Genomic DNA, 16,441 nt, shown 5'->3' with positions numbered 1-16,441 from the left:
GGTCAAACACATTCAAAGGGGGCGTGGCCGTAAAAGCCGGTTAGGAATCCGATTGGTTACTGTTATAATTTCGTAACTGAGGAAAAATGGATTGGCTCATGGAAAAAAGAGAACTGACAGGTTCACAGCGCTTTAAGTAATATGAACCGTTCCCTTGTGTTCAAGAAGTAATTCATGAAAAAAGGATATTTTTATCAATACAAGCAACAAAGCATTATAACTTTAGTCTGACACTATTAAAAAGATTACAATTACAATTAATAATTCATAAACGGCACCAGTTCATTTTCACCAGACATTGCACTGCTGACATTTTTAAAGTGGCATACCAGTGTATAAGCATCCAATTTGTTTTATATGGAATCAGTAGCTGTTTGTGAGTCTGTAGGTGTGAGACCTGATTGACCTGACATGCCGACCAGAGTGCAACAGGTGAAACACCCAGTAGGAGAGCACGCTCTCTACTGATGAGCGGCAGAAGACCACCAGCAGCAGCTTCCGGTCCAGGTTATTCTTTCTCACATGGAGGAAGTGAAGCTACTGCTGGGCCTTCTTTACCAGGGCGTTGGTGTTATGGGTCCAGATGCGATTGGCGGACGTGTGGATGCCCAAAAATCGGAAGATGGAGAAATATCTCCACTTATATTTAGAGGGGAGTGACCCTGTCTGTGCCTCCTGCAGTCCATTATGAGTTCTTTAGTTCGGAGCCTGTGCCACTGCATATGTCTGTACATATGCAGTGGCACTTTGACCAGACGGTTCTGGTAGCCATAAAAAAAAAACAACCTTGTGGCATACTTATCACTCCTCCTAGCAGAATAGGTAGAGGTCATTTAAAACGGTTGGTTTTCTGGCAATAACCTGGCTATAAGCATCATTGTCCTCCTGGAACGCCAAGCTGTGTCCAAGTTTCAACAGTCTAGCTGGTGATTTGAGTTGAAGTTGATGAATTTATTCCATCCACTTTCTGCAATGTACCAGTATCACTGGCAGCAAAACATGATGTTACCACCACCATGCTTGACAACTGGTAGTAGTCTTAGGTTTGAAAGCCTCACCTTTGCTCCTCCAAACAGCTCAATCTTTGTCTCATCTCACCTTAAAGATTTTCTCCAGAAGGCACTTGGCTTGTCCATGTGGGCAACTTCAAATTTAAGTTGAGCTTGAACTGTCCAAGGTGATATAAAACTTATGTCACAGTGGACACTGGGGTTCCAACCATTTCTAATTCATAGCAGGCTTTGTGTCCTTTCATCTTAAGGTGGCAAGTTGGGTCTTCTTCTAGACCTCTGCAAAGCCATGATACAGCCAAACAACCTGTACTTACAATTGTTTAAACTGATGATCAAACCAGAGTATTGTCAAACAAATCCTTAGGCTAGCAAAGAGAAACTCTAAATTGTATTTAATCACAATTCTAACAAGAATAGGTATTGACCTTCTCAATTTATTAGACATTGTAGAACCCTACACTGCACTTCTTAAAAGATTTAAGTGGGTATGTTTATATTTGACCCTTGTGGATCAGAGAAAATTCAAAAAGTCATTAGCGATATAAGCTGTACAATCATTCTACTCTGGAAAAAGAACACTGCAAAGAATTAATTCAAAGCCCAAAATTACCACAACATTCATACCTGTGATGAGTTTATGTAAACTTCTGACCATCAATGATTCAATAAAGCATATCAAGATATTTTCTTACAGATCATTTTAATGAACGTCGAGAACAGTAAAATCTTAAAAATATATGAATTTCTCTATCAAATAAGGCAGTTTCTTAATGTTGCATATCTGCTTCATGTTCGACACAGTCAGAGAAGCTAATGTATGTGCATGTGAGGGGCTGGAAGTACATCACAATGACAGCCACAGACCCTTTGTCCTGATTCAGCGAGGTCCCCCTCTTCAAGCAAATTTTCCTTAGGCACACTGGTGCCATATGACAGGCTGGAAGACTAATGAAGTACAGTGTTTCTGACGCTGCTCACCACTAAGTACGTAGGCAAAGTAAAAAAAAGCATTACTGCATCTCAGCTACTGCCTGAAATGTAAATATGTGATAAATACAAATGAAGAGCTATTATCTAGCCCTGTCATTTTAAAATCGCACTTTCATATTCAGATGTTCTTATTGTCCTAAAAACATGCAAACCGGTTTGCAGCTTTCAGTGGTGTCACAACAGCCTGTAACACACTTGCATAATATTTTCAGTTTGGCAAAAGCTCATGAAGTTTGAATACTGAAGAATTTTTGTCCAGGTGAAACAGGAAGTGCTCAGAGAAACACTGGCTGCTCTTGTCCTGTTAACAGTCGATACGTTGAAGCTGGCATCGTCTTCAGGTGGATCTGCATAGACAGAGAAGTCTCATTTTAAAGTGTAATGAACTTGATTATGTAATTGTGAATGTAAGCATTAGATTAGTCTCACCTCCCCTACAGCGTTTGTCAGAATCTGGATGATTTTATCATGGGGCGTTGCAACGACGCTCTGCCCGTTGATTTCAATGATGCGGTGCCCGACGCGGATTCCTCCTCTCTCTGCTATACCACCCCGCATCAGACTGCAAATCTGCAACCCAAGGACAGAAAACTGCATGTTTGTAGTTCAGAATAATTTACTTGTACCGAGTGCTACCGACCTTTTAATCCAAACACGTTAATCTCTTAAAGCTATCTGGTAAAAACACTGTTGTTCTATTGCTGCTTGCTGCAGGCTCAGCGCCAAGCTGAAGGGGTATGTCTCATAATGAAAGATGTGAAATATGAATGCGGACGTACAATGCCATCTTCCACGCTGAAGCCCAGCTGAAATTTTGGATCTGGTCTCCTGATAATTGCCATGGTGACGGGAGGACAGTGGACAATGCTGAGCCTCACATACTTCTTGCTTTTCTGATCCTAAGTGGAAAAAAAAAAGGTGAAACAACAAAAAGGGAGGCTTGATCCAGAGTTAGAGCAGTAAAACTTTACTGAGGAAAATATGCAAACTATTCACCCAAGTGTACCTTTTCACCAAAAGTTATTTCTTTTTGTAATGTCCATGGACTGGACATACACACACCCACAACCACCTACACACACACACACAATGGACAACCATACCCTCAAACACACAATAATAACATGGACTGAACCACCACTCACAACCACTAGCACTTTATATACCTCTGTAGAAATTATCCACATATCTCACTTATCTTAACTGCACTACTGTATAGCTCTGTGTAAATAATCATTCTGTACATACGATAGTTTTTAATCCTACAACTGTTTATAACTTGCATAGTTCACATTTCTGTATAACTGTATCTCAGATTTCTGTATAGTTTTTTTATTTCATATTTATATCCTGTTCATAGCCTGTACTCACTACAGCCTGTACATACTTATAGTTATAGAATATTCATAACATACTTCATACCGTGTACATTATAACATACCATAATAGACCCATTTCTGTAACATACTTACATATCTATATTATTGCTAATATATATTGTAATATATCTATATCACTAAAGCACTTCTGGATGGATGCAAACTGCATTTTGTTGCCCTGTACCTGTGCATGTGCAATGACAATAAAGTTGAATTCTATTCTATTCTATTCTAATAACCTTTGTGAACGTTTACAACATGTTTTCATCATTACAAGCCTAACATTGGACATTTTATTGGGGTCAAATTGAAGGAAAGGTATGTGCATGTATGTCCTTCGGATTACTCCTCACCCCCTACCCAACCCTGTGGCTTGTCACATGCTCCAATGTTGTAATGCTTTTTTGTGCAGAGGAGTTTTTTTGTTTCCTGTTCTCATGCTGTCCTCCCATAGGTGCCCAGCATGAGTAGAGGTCTCTTTTTTTCCTCTTGTACTTTTCCCATTGTTGTGTACTTTTTTCAGTGTTTTCTCTGTAATGCTGCCGATCTCCGACTGTATTCCCATGTGATGTCTTTGTTGTGTGTGTAAGTCGGGGGGGGGGGGGGGGGGGTCCTATTCCTCTGCGGGGCAACCTGCATATAGCCAATAAAGCATTCATTCATTCATTCAAAGGTGAAACGGGGGAATGCAGCACAATAAGGGTTTTATCGTCATTACTTTAGTTTAATGATCAGTGGAGGCCAAAATGATAAATGAAACTAAAGTTGATAAACTGCACAGTATTAAGTAACTATCGTATTGTGTCTTTGATTAAGTGTTTCAAAGGTATAAACTTCTGTCAACTCGAAACAACGAAAATGTTTGAAACACTGAACATCAGCAGCAAGTTTTGCTTTAACAGTTTAAGTTGACAGATGCTAATGTTGGTCCTGTGTGGACCCACAGTGCCACCTGGTGATCCTAACTTGCATATACAGCACAGTAAAGGCATTTAATCTGCAGCACAATATGTTTCTTTTGTTGTTGTTGATGCCTTTCTTCTCATCTTTATTATGACCACTGAAATTTGAAGTTTGTGTCATTGTGTGTCCTACTTACGCGGATGATGTTCTGGCAGGTGGTGATGGGCAGACCCACGAGGCTTGTCCCATTGATGGACATGATGCGGTCCCCGATGCTGAGCTCACCACAGCGTTCAGCCGGGCCTCCGTGGAGGAGGTTGGCCACCACCACTGTGGGGAGGATAGAGCCCCAGCCCGACTCCACCACCGCCAGTCCCAAGATCTCCCCCGGAGCCTTGGTCATGATTACCTGATCCACAGACACAGAGAGACTTGTAATATATCAGTGGTTATTTTAATCCGAGCTCCTTTTTTTTTTGGCTTGTTTTTTTTCCCTCTCCTGCAACACCTTCTATTAATACTTAGAACCACTAAAGGAAAACCCCTGCACACATCTAAACAACATGACGAGATAAGGAAATAATGGATGAGGTGCAGATAATATAAATAACAAACAGCTGTGCATATATAAAACACACACTTTGAAGTGTGAAGTCTGAAGCAAACTGCAGACCATCTTGTGATGGGATCACAAGCTGTCAGACCATAATCACCCACAAACCCAGTCTTTGCTTTAAAACTCTGCTGCACGCCTTTAAAGATTTGTGAATGCATCTTGCACGGTTCTGACTCTTGTGTTGAAAATACCTGTCCAAACAGGTATTTGCAAATTTGCCAAATCTACCTTTGTGCTACTTTACTCATGCTGCTATCCTCCTGTCAAAAATCAGCCCTGACACTCGTCTCCACCTGCTCCACCCTGCCTGCACTCTCTCGTGCACCTTTAATTTTCTCTTTGTGTTGCCTTGGTTAGTCCTTTAAGTACACAAGCCAAAATTATAGGTCAGCTGCATTTTGTGTGGGTGGCCTTGCAACCACAATCCCTCCTGCTTACTTCTCTGAGGTTTTGAGAGTCAGAGAAGTGGGCCAAGTCTCCGTTGTAGAGTTCCTGACTTTCCAGGTAGTCGCTGTACTCGCCGGGCCTCAGATCGCTGGCCTTGATGCCGTTGGCCTGGAGGAACTGCTGGTAAGCCACTCCAAACGCCTGCCCGATAGCCTGGGCTATGATCTGAGCCTGCAAACAGGAGGAGACACAGACAAAACTGAATCAGGGTTCAGCACTGTTGTTACAGTCGTGTCTACTCTACATTTAAATGCTAGGGGCATTTGTTAAACAAATTTTTTCCCTAGACTTTTCCTTAATCCTCCATTTAAATACTAACAAATCAAAGCAAATGTGTTCGTTTGTAAAGACAAGCAGCCAAAGGGTCATACAACTTGATACCAGAGCATCAACACAAAACACTCTCTTTAATGCATTTTATCTGAATTTCTCTGTGAAGTTCTTGCTACACACGCATATAGCATCTGCTGTATTTTGAAATGATCTTAAACATGTTAAATGAGCTCAGTTTGAAAAAGCTCTGAGCAGACGCGGTCACAGCCTTCAGCATCCCAGAGCTAATTAGCTTCTAAAGGAAGCTCTTCCTTCCATTCAGTGTTGCCAACTGTGGGAAACTGGGACGAGAGCCAGACGGTTTTGACATTGAGGAGAACTCAGTGGTTGTCTGAGGAAGGAAACCAGGTCAGCCAAGCTGAAGCTGAAACTGCTGTCAGCAACCGACTTGGCAATTTAATAAGAGATGCAAGAGCGTGCAGGGCGGGAGATGCCAAGATACTGAACGCTACATCTATTTACATTATACTGCACTGCTGTTTGAGTGAGGTTGTTCCGCAAGGACATGCTGTAACCAGTCTGTGGGCAAAAGTATGTGACTAGGAAATCTGGAAGAGTTCAGAGGGGCTCTGGGAGAGTCCAATGTCAATTTTAGCAAATTTAGACACATTTTAATGCCATAAATTTCACCATGTACCTTATTTACTGCATGCTTAATGAGTTTAAACATGCAGTAACCATGCAGCATAACTGTGTAATTAGAAATGAAAGACCAATATAACAACGAGGCCTGGCTGGACTTGTAAATGAGCTGTTTGGCCAGCAACCAAGCTTCCTGAAAAGCTCTGCTTGGAATCCAGAAATCAAAATATGAGTGCTAAGAAGGAAAGCATCATGCTGATTGCACACTTCTAGTATATGAACACCATATAAAACCCTCCAGTTGACTGACTCACATCCTCAGAGGAGAACACATGGCAGATCATCAAGCACTTCTTCGCGGATGATGACGAAGAGTTTGGGTCGGTGTCACCATCTTGCCCTTTACGTTTCCTTCGTGCCATCAAGACCACGATGTTGTCGATGTCAGCGATGTAAGAGATCATCTGCAGAGCGTGATCCATCATGGCTTCCTGCAAACAGGACACGACGGTGGTTAAGATAAGAAACAAAGACAGGGAGAGGGAGCACGAAGGTCTGGTTTGGAACCAGCATAGAGTTTAAACCTCCTGCAGATAGGTATTACTTAACATTTTTCCTCTTAGAAGCCTCTCTTGTTAAAGACATTTTTACAGAACTAAAGGAATTATATGATAAAGATTGGTGTGTTTGAGAGAGCACATCCCAAAGGGAAGCCCAGGCCTTTATCAAAGTAAATTTGAAATTAAGGAAGTTCCTCATTCTGTGTCTTCAAGCAGAGCAGGATTGTCTGTGCACCCTCACCTCATCAAAACCATTTCTCCAGGCCAAATATGGTTTGTATCAAGTTCATGTACCAAACCACTGACCTAGCAGACAAACACACAAACCGGAAGCAAACCACAAACCAGGCGCATAAGATTAATTCAGAACCGAAATTAACTTGGATGAGAATTCTGAAAAAATGAAAGTAAAGACTGTTGTTTGTTAACATGGAAGCTGGTGGAGCGTTCTTTACGTGAATCAGAAGGGCAATTTCCACAAATATTTGTCTTTGTTTTACATCAAAGTAATTTATAAATGCAATTTTCATTTTACTTCTACTTTTTATGCCTCATCTGTGTCCTAAATGACAACTTTGGATAATAAACATATATCGCTTGGAAGTAAAAACACTGAATAAGAAAACCATTCATCTTCACATCCATCACTGCAGAAAGGAGCAAATGCAAATGGAGCAATGACAGTAGATGACCTACTTCTACTCTCCTAACAATTCAGTAGAAAAAAAAATAGCTTCTACTAGAGGCCTCATATTAAATCACCACCCAATTCTATATTAAGGATTCCTGCAGCGAGAGCTCAGCTTGAATATGAACATCAAGGAGTGCAATGCTGCTTTGTGTAATAAAAAGTCACCAGCTGTGTTGGGTATGTTTTCAGATGTTTACAGATCTAACCTCGAGTCTGACAACTTTTTAACACATTTAGCTAAAGTTCATTCTCTCAGAGTACATTTAGGTTTTTGTCTTCATGTTCCATGAAGCCAAAAACACCAAAGAAGCCAGGAATCAACTGAGCTTTCGCTGAAATCCATCATCGGATTTTAGTGCTACCAGAGACATTTCTTGCATGATACGAACAACATATAAAACTATTGCTTAATTATTGTGTAAAATGTTAAGTGACACTATTTTTCCCCAAATGCTTTATGCTATAAGTTAAAGACTGTGCAGATTTAGGGTGGAACCCCAACAATCTGATGACCCCCTTGGCGACACTGGGAATGAAAAAATTCCTTTTACCAGGAAGAGACCTCCTCCGACAGAACAATGCTCAAGAAGGGGCGGCCAAACCAGAACGAAACAGAGAGACAGAAGACAAAACTAATAGCATGCAGTAGTGATGTATAAACAGGAGTGACAGGAGGCGAGAGGAAAATGCTCAGTGCATCAGCAGCGTTAACTAAGGGATGGTTCGGGGTCACCTGATCCATCATCAAACTATGAGCTTTAACAGTTTAAAGCCTGTTTCTCTCTCTCGAATCCAAACTGGGTGCTAATTCCACAGGACAGGAGCCTGGTAGGCCCCAGGTAGGTCTACAGTCTTAGAGAGAAGTGAGGTCTTATGATATGAGGAGATACAAGAGAGGAAAATGAATGTATGTGGTCAGATGAGTGCAGTACCTGCGTGTCAGTAGTGAGCACTTTGATTCTTTGAGTAGAAATGAACAGATCCACTTCAGTCATTGGTTGGGACTCTCCTTCTGGAGCCTAAAAGAACCACAGAAAACACTCTCATATTTAACCTTAAAGGACAGGTACACCACATGTCTATCCTTAACTTAACAATGACATCCCACCTACTTTAAAACAGGTACGTTTAGAAAGAAAAAAAAAATCCTTCACTGCAACTATAAAACCAGATTTAACATCATCAACCAATGCATTGCACAGCCGTATCATGATAAAAGGTGCATATTTGGTTAATTTGTTTTTAAAGCACCTTTATTCGGTCCACAGCCTCCTGAGCCTGGGCCATACGAGCGTTTGTAGACGGGTTCCTCTCTGATTTGATCTGAGTGGAGCCAAGATACTTGGCACCAAAAATCACTCCATCCAAAAGGTCTTCAGGATCACAAGGACCAGGCACTAAAACATTAGCACATATTACATTAGATATTTGACAAATGTCAAATTTCAGTGAATAATAATAATAATAATAATAATAATAATAATAAAAAAGAAGCACACTGAAGTGACTCACCATCTTTATATGAAGGCTGGTCATCAGCACTCTGCAAAGAAGGCACGCACAACAAATTAATGAATTTAAGTCCATGAAAAACTAAAAGTGCTTCAGATAAGTTCAGTGATGGGTTAGCTGGTGGTAGGAAAAAAAAAAAAGTATTCTGATTATCACTTTAGTGTTGCTAAGAGACCAAAAACGATGGATGACCAAACGTCTCCACCCTTATTATTAGTTTTAGTAACAGCACCAACCTGCTCGCTCTCTGCAGTAGCTTCTTCCTCTGGAGGCTGCTCTCCCAGCTTCATCCACACTGGCTCGGGATACTCATCATCAGGCAGTGAAGTGAGGGAGTCATCCCTGTGCCGTTGTTGTTGACCATTCCCGTGATGCCTCCAGAACCTCTGTGCATCCTCCTGACTGTAGGAAACTGACACCACAGCGTCCACGTCCCCTGTGTGCGGCAGAGAGGTAGGACGGGGTGTTGCGCCTATCTCTGTGCACTGCAGCATCCCCAGCAGGTCTCTCTGGTGGCTTTCAGAGAAGAGCAGCCCTTTGGTTTCAGCGCTGTCCTCTTTTATTGAAGAAGGAGCACATGCTTCCAGCTCAGACCGCCTGGAGTAACGATGATTTGATGGCATCCGATGACTGGGATGCGGCTTTTCCTCCATTAGTTGGAGCTGACTGAGCAGGGTGTGTATATGCATATGGTCTTCATCATTTGATCTCCTTTCAGCAGCCTCCTCTTCACCTCTCTTGTTCTCAACATCCCCCAATGTCACCACTGCTTGATATTCCTCTGCGTCCTTAAAGCCCTCAGCCCTCAATACTCCCACACCTGCTTCAGCCTCGTCTGTCGATTTCGCCTCGACATCCTCAGCAGGCTGTTTAACGTTTCCCACAAGATCCAGCTGGTTCACGTCGACTGGAGTCAAAATGTCTCTCTCAACCAAAGGAAGCGATACTGACTCACCCAGACCTGCCTTGTCGAGACAGTCAGCTGAGGTGGGAAGGCTGGCATCATCCAGATCGTCTGCTGAACCAGCTTCGCTAGAGGTGTCTGACCTCCAGTCTAAGGGTGGAGGCTCGATCGGATTGTACGAATCCAGATCCTCTGCCTCTGAACCTGGCAGAGCTGCTGCAGCCAGACTGCTGATCTCAACCCCCGAGGCTCCATGAACAGGAACCGGATCAAACAGCAGGGAGTCTGCGGATGCAGGGAGGCAGTCTGAGTCCATTCTGTAAGAAAGCCTGTCAGAGAAAAACTGGCATTACTGAGCTGAACAACTGGTGAAGTCAGAGATTTTAAGCCAAACTGAGCAAGCGCCTATCCCCATGCAGTTCTCCACACACAGGAGTGGATAATGGCACATTGTTGAACCTGGTTATTAAACAGCTGGAGGGAAAAGATGCTCATGCACGATTACTGCTTGTTGATTTTTCTTCAGCCTTCAATACAATTGAGCCTCATATTTGAATCAGAAAGCTTTTAGAACATTTTGATTACAATAAAAATCTGAATTATTGATTAAGAGTCTGGCTGGCTCCATATTTATCTTTTTATCCTGTACACAAATATTGATCAAAGCAGATCTGAGATCAGGGTCATTTTAGAGAGTGCAGACGACTCAGTTATTGTCAGTCCGCTCCAGGATGACGACGAGTCTCACCTTTAATTAAACATATCCGAGATATGTCACTGACTCGAAGAAATGCACTCCTGTACAAGAGGTCACATCCATTAAGGGTCAGATGGTGGAACATGTTCAGTGTTATAAATATCTTGGAACAATAGCTGAATTTCAAAGCAAACTAAGAAAGCTTTATCATTTCTACACTGATAGAATCATTATGACTTTATTTTAATGTGCTCTTATTGCAATCTGCTTTATCCTTTTCTTGGCTCGAGGTTTGTAAAGGACAGAAGTGGTCCAACATGCTGACTGGTGAACCACAGCATCCCTGAACACCAGACACTTACAGTGGTTCGCCGATTTAATTTTTCTTGATGAATTGTACCCATTCCATTGTAAGTTTTAGTTTCTTCCTTCTTGATGATAGTTTTGTGTAAAACAACAATGTTTAAAAATAGCTTTGTTCCAGAAGCCATCACTCAGAAGAACAAATCATAGCGCTGTTACTTTGTGGGGTACATGGTGCTCAAAATTATTATTAGCTCTTGCTTTCTGTATTTTGTACCTTGCTTATCTGTTGCTTCTCTCCATTGAAATACCTCATGACTGCAGAGCAGCTCTGCCTAACAATACAAATAAATTATGCCGAGCCTCAACCAGACTCACAATTCACATGAGCTACCTCCAAAACACTGTTATTAAATATCAGATCTACACAGTGTGTTTATAGTTTCCAGGCTGCATCAGCATGACTGCCTTAGCGAAAAAGTAGCAACATTTGAAGGACATCTATGCACCCTCTTGTCCTCATTTACCCACAAACACCGAAATAGAAAAATCCGCCTCAGGCTTATAGAAAACATCATGTACTCAAAGAGCATGCAGGCCTATAGTGCAACATCCAACAGGCTCAGGGAGCACAGTCCTTCACATCCCTGTATCTTATCTTAGAAATAAAACCTATCAAACTATAAATAACAACCAAAATCATGTAATTTATTACACCATAAAGATTAGCACCATGGTAATATCAAAAAACAACAAGACTCGGGACTCGTCAGCTACTATATTTAAGTCTTTTACTATATTTAACATATACGTGATCCATCTGGCAGTGCCGTGCATTAAAGAAAAGTTTATGATCCCCCCTTCTTTTACAGATAAGTACACAGATCAGATCTTTTCGACGACGCATCTTTCATGGCGTGAATAATCCACCGTTAGATCAGACAATCACGGCATGTTATTAAAAACACTGGCGCGGTAGTGAAAACAACTGACAGCAGGGTAAAACACACAAACAAGCGAAAATTATTTTCAGGGTGCGAGAAAGACGTGAGTTTGGCTAACCGAAGTTAGCAGTTTAAGTAGCCTCAGGCTAACAGCAAAGCTAGCGTTTGCTTAACAGCACCAGTACTAATATTTCAATAATTCACTCAAAATATGAGAGTACAAGCGGCTAAAAGAGAAGTTTTCACCTGATATTTTAAATCTCTGTCGCTCTCTTTGTGTCCACACTCAGACTCCCGTAGGTGCCACGACAGATGAGTTGACGTGGTTTGGAATTTGAACGTTTTCCAAAACTCTGGCTTCGTTTTATTCTTCATACTAATAATACCGACACTGTTAAATTCAGCAATGTCACATACTCCGAAGATGAGACACTTTTAGTGTTTAAAGCAGAGTTTCCCACTCATTGTTGCTGCTGTTGCCGACTGACAGCTTTTATTTATCTGCTGACTCTGTAGTCGTGCTGCGTTCACGTACTACCGCAGGGCTCACATCGCCACGAGATAGTTTGTTCTTCTTTTAGTTTCTTCTTCCTCTTCTGCAAATTGCGCAAGTCTACACAAATGACTGGACCACCAAGGGCTACAGTCAAATTTCTAAACAACTAATCACAAACAAATCGTGTACTTTAACCAAATTAAACACACGACACTTACAAAAACCTAACGACGTAGAAGTAATTGGAATATTATAGGAATGTGTTTATAAATACAGTTTATGGCGATGGAATTGCAGTATTGGGGTCTAATGTGGCAGAATAAAATATTAATCTTATATGTAGGAGCGTAGTAGTAGTTACAAACTCATTTATTTTATTGTTCTTTAGCACTTGAAAGCAACGCTCACCTACGTTGATGTCAACGGGATTTACGTTCAAGTCCCGCTCAATCAAACGTCGAATTTTTGATCGCGAAAGAAGGAAACTTACAATTGTTTTATGTGCATCTGAGTTTATATTTCAAACGGATTTTACTTAAAACGGTCACATTTTGTTTTAGAATCTATTTCTCAAAGAGACATGATGAAAAGCTATTTAATTCTAGTGCTTATCCCCCCCCCCACACACACAAAATTTGGCCCATAAATGAATAAGTAAATGAAATTCTATACAAATGTATTTACAGGAGTGCCTGGCCTTTTGGGGTTAGACTGCTGCCACTTCTCAGATCCTGGTTAAGTGGCACAAAATAAAGGGATGGAAACTTCACCCAAAATCTACCCCCACGAGAACTTGTGTACTTTATTAAGTGATCTGAGAAGACAAACAATTTAACATTTTATTTTATTTCTTGAAAAGCAGATAATTTTGTTCCCATGATATAAAATTATATTACATTTAAATTAGCACACATTTCAGACACATTCTGTTTCATTTCACCAGTCATACAAACATCATCGTTAGCGGAAAAAAACACATTCAAACATTTGGACTTTGAGTGGTAACTGTGTGGTAATGTTTTTTTTTTTGTTTTGTTTTTTTAATGAAACTGAGATACTTCTCCAGTTCTGTGACAGCTCTTCAATGCCTGGGAAACTCATTAACCAACCTGGTTGATACAATGTGAACTCGAGGACGTAACGCGTTGGAAAAAAACCTGATTTTAAAAATGACTGAATGCGCGACTGAAGTTGAAACAGCTCAGTCACCACATTCATAACACGCAATACTATATTCACAGTTTGTATGATTCTATGCTATATTTAAAGCCAGGTGCGTGGAGTGTGTCTTAAAGGCAATCATTTACAATCCCATTCCAGAGTGCAGACTGGGAGAGGCTCCAGCCTCCTGGTGAAACTGAGCTGGATAAGCAGTTAAGAATCTGGGTGGACGTATTCCAGAGTGAAGCTGACCGTTAAACAGGAACTTTAAGGCTATGTTACCACTGGTGTTTCCTCAAGAATCAAACTGTGACCTGCCTGACCTTTCTTCTCTTTTGATGATTCTTTAGACAAAATCATTAAAAACAAAAGACAAAGAAAAAGGTTTTACAGCAGAAGTTCCCTCTTGTTGACCTCAGGGTCGTCAGGGCTTGAATTTACTGCTGAACATGTTTAGTGTAGTGAAATGAACAGTAGAGCTTAATGATAATTCTCATGACTAAAATGTCCAAGTATAAATCAAAAGCTACTAAATTGAATAACGGTTAGCAAATTCATCAAGAGATCTTTAATTACTCCTAATTAAGCACAAGTGCAGTGACTTTTTTTTTTGCTTTTAAAGCAGTAATAAGCCACAATTTAATTTATGTGCTTGTTGCTACAAGCTACAGGACTGCAGTTAATCTCCACAGACAGTCTGACTGGAGTCTAATCATTTTCCACTATTATCCATACATCTGTCAGTCGTTTAGTGTCGCCGTCTCTTCCTCACTCCGGTGAAGACTGTGTAGTGTCTGACTGATCACCGCTACCGGCATTCATCTGGATCAAACCAATCAGAGAGGACGTGGTGCCCATCAGTCCCACCAGCCAGTTAGGGAAACGTCCTGCCCACAGGAAGCCGGGCGGCATCCAGTGAATGGCGTTACTGAGGTCTGCCATGCTGCTGAGGATGGACAGCAGCTCCCCTCGCATCTGCCGGCGGAGCTGAGAGCGACTGCAGGAGAAAACGTGTGGTTTAACCTTTCATAACTGGTCAGTCCCTCTCTGTGTTACTGTAACTGTGCTTAGAAAGACACGAGACAACAGAAAGAAAACTGAATCAAATACCTGTTTCTGCCTTCGTGCCTCTTCTTTAGCTTCTTCCTCAGCAGCAGAAGAACTCGGAGCGATCTAGAGGACAAATGATTCACATCGTACATCAACTCACACTGCAAGGGTTTGATGTCTGCTTCAGTGCTCAGTGCTCTTTTTCAAAGGTTTCTCTAAAAACTGCATGAAATAACAGATGAGATAAAAAAGAAAGAGGGTCTGGAAAATAAACAAAGGTCTAAGCTGAGGAAAAAAAGAGATGGGATAATGAAATTAACCCGGCATCATTATTGATTTTCCGTAATGTAATTCAATTTAACCTGACGCACACCCCCCGAGAAATGCTACAGAAACTACATGTTGGGTTGACGCATATCACAATGACTGTGCCGTGGAAGGTTGTGGTTGTAGGGACAGAAGGAGTTTCTGGTCATTATGTAAGTAGGACGTAGAAGTGGTTGACTTAATCTCTCTCTGACTTTCCTCTCACATCCCCCTCCCCTTTCAGTTCCCACTGAAGATTTATGGATTTTAAAAAAGGCACAAATTCACCAGAAAAAGGGCTAACACAGAGAGACAGATACGGGCTGTTTGTCTATGCATGTTCTTTAAAGGAGCTCTGGCCAGCAGAAGTCCTGCAAATGTTACATTTACAGCTGCAGAAAAACTACAAAAGACTCCTTCTTTCTGGCCTTTAAAAAACAAAAATAAGAAAAGCATGCCATAAAGGCAGCATTACTAAAGTAATGTATGGATGTGAACAGGTGATCTCACCTGAGGATTCCCAGCAGCAGCGAGGTTCCCCACAGCACTGTGCTGAACAGCCACCACTTATCGGACTTCACTCTGATGAGCTCGGCGTCTGCGGCCCAGGCGATGTGTTCACAGGGGTAGTACAGCTGGTCCGCCACGTTGTTCAGCACGGATATCCAGCGCACGGCCGCGTCCTCCTCCTTGGAAAGACGTGCAACAAGCGTTACAGTGGGATTTACAGGCTAGCACAGAGTGATGCAGTGCATACGCTGTGTGAATCACCCCATTTCCAAACCCGTAGCTGTGGGAGTAGGCCAGCATGGAGAGGTCATCGAACAACCTGAGCACCGTCCTGCAGTGACTGAGCTGAGCAGAAAACAGCAGCAGGCTTTTCCCGAGCCGCTGGGACCGGACATCTGCCTCTGCTCTCCGGGAAAGAACTCCTCCAACCAGCTGGGATCCATAACACACTGTCCTGATCTGCAAAGAAGACAAACAGAGACTTGTGGGTAGCTTTTTATTGTTATTATTTTAAATCAGAAAGGACATTTTATTGTCAGAGATTCAGTGAATGTGTGGACTTCAGGCAGACATACATGCTTTAATTTTAACTAACGCAGAGCATGTTTGCTCATTGCTCTTAAGTAATGTAACAACAGCAAATATGAGCAGTTTCTATAGAACCACAGTCTAGTACTTACATATCAGTCTCCACTTGGCATCCACTTTGTAAGCGTGTAACCTCTGTTTTTCTTAATGGAAACACTTTAAACAGATACAATGTGACCGAGTGAATACTCACGACTTTATCTCTGCCTCTGTAGGACTCCAGCAGCTGCACCAGAGACTCCAGAGACCGCTGCATGTCTGCTCCGCTCTGTCGAAGCGCTGCTAGATTTATAAGAAAGTCTATTAGGCCAACACCATCTCCAGTTAGATTTGCTGTTTTTGCTCGTAATCTGTTCCCCCCTCAGATGGACTTTGAAACAGGAAGCACCCAAAGCAGACTCAAGTAGAAGATCGTCGATTCAATCGAGCGTCTCCTTCGTCCGGCCAGGAGCTGGA

The 16,441-nt window shown here is 41.8% G+C and overlaps 2 protein-coding genes across 2 annotated transcripts; both read right to left on the bottom strand.

Moving 5' to 3' along the window:
- Window positions 1–538: 538 nt before the first annotated feature.
- On the bottom strand, window positions 539–12,419 carry LOC146502524 (amyloid-beta A4 precursor protein-binding family A member 3). Its single transcript, XM_085132239.1, has 11 exons — window positions 12,121–12,419; window positions 9,263–10,259; window positions 9,027–9,057; window positions 8,766–8,911; window positions 8,447–8,533; window positions 6,578–6,754; window positions 5,340–5,519; window positions 4,482–4,694; window positions 2,783–2,902; window positions 2,433–2,573; window positions 539–2,350 (listed from the first exon to the last, which is right to left on the bottom strand). Exons 2-11 carry the CDS (start codon window positions 10,244–10,246, stop codon window positions 2,279–2,281), a joined length of 2,151 nt encoding a protein of 716 aa, XP_084988365.1. The 5' UTR covers window positions 10,247–10,259; window positions 12,121–12,419; the 3' UTR covers window positions 539–2,278.
- A 1,092-nt stretch (window positions 12,420–13,511) lies between these two features.
- Window positions 13,512–16,375, bottom strand: pex11g (peroxisomal biogenesis factor 11 gamma). The gene is made up of 5 exons (XM_085132245.1): window positions 16,179–16,375; window positions 15,659–15,856; window positions 15,398–15,576; window positions 14,642–14,704; window positions 13,512–14,528 (listed from the first exon to the last, which is right to left on the bottom strand). The coding sequence occupies exons 1-5, from the start codon at window positions 16,239–16,241 to the stop codon at window positions 14,300–14,302; spliced, it is 732 nt and encodes a 243-aa protein (XP_084988371.1). The 5' UTR covers window positions 16,242–16,375; the 3' UTR covers window positions 13,512–14,299.
- Window positions 16,376–16,441: the final 66 nt, after the last annotated feature.

Source organism: Neolamprologus multifasciatus, chromosome 15 (genome assembly GCF_963576455.1).
Source record: "Neolamprologus multifasciatus chromosome 15, fNeoMul1.2, whole genome shotgun sequence".
NCBI classification, from domain to species: Eukaryota; Metazoa; Chordata; class Actinopteri; order Cichliformes; family Cichlidae; genus Neolamprologus; species Neolamprologus multifasciatus.
The sequence above is the reverse complement of the archived record's forward strand: the minus strand, read 5'-3'. Positions and strand labels throughout refer to the sequence as shown.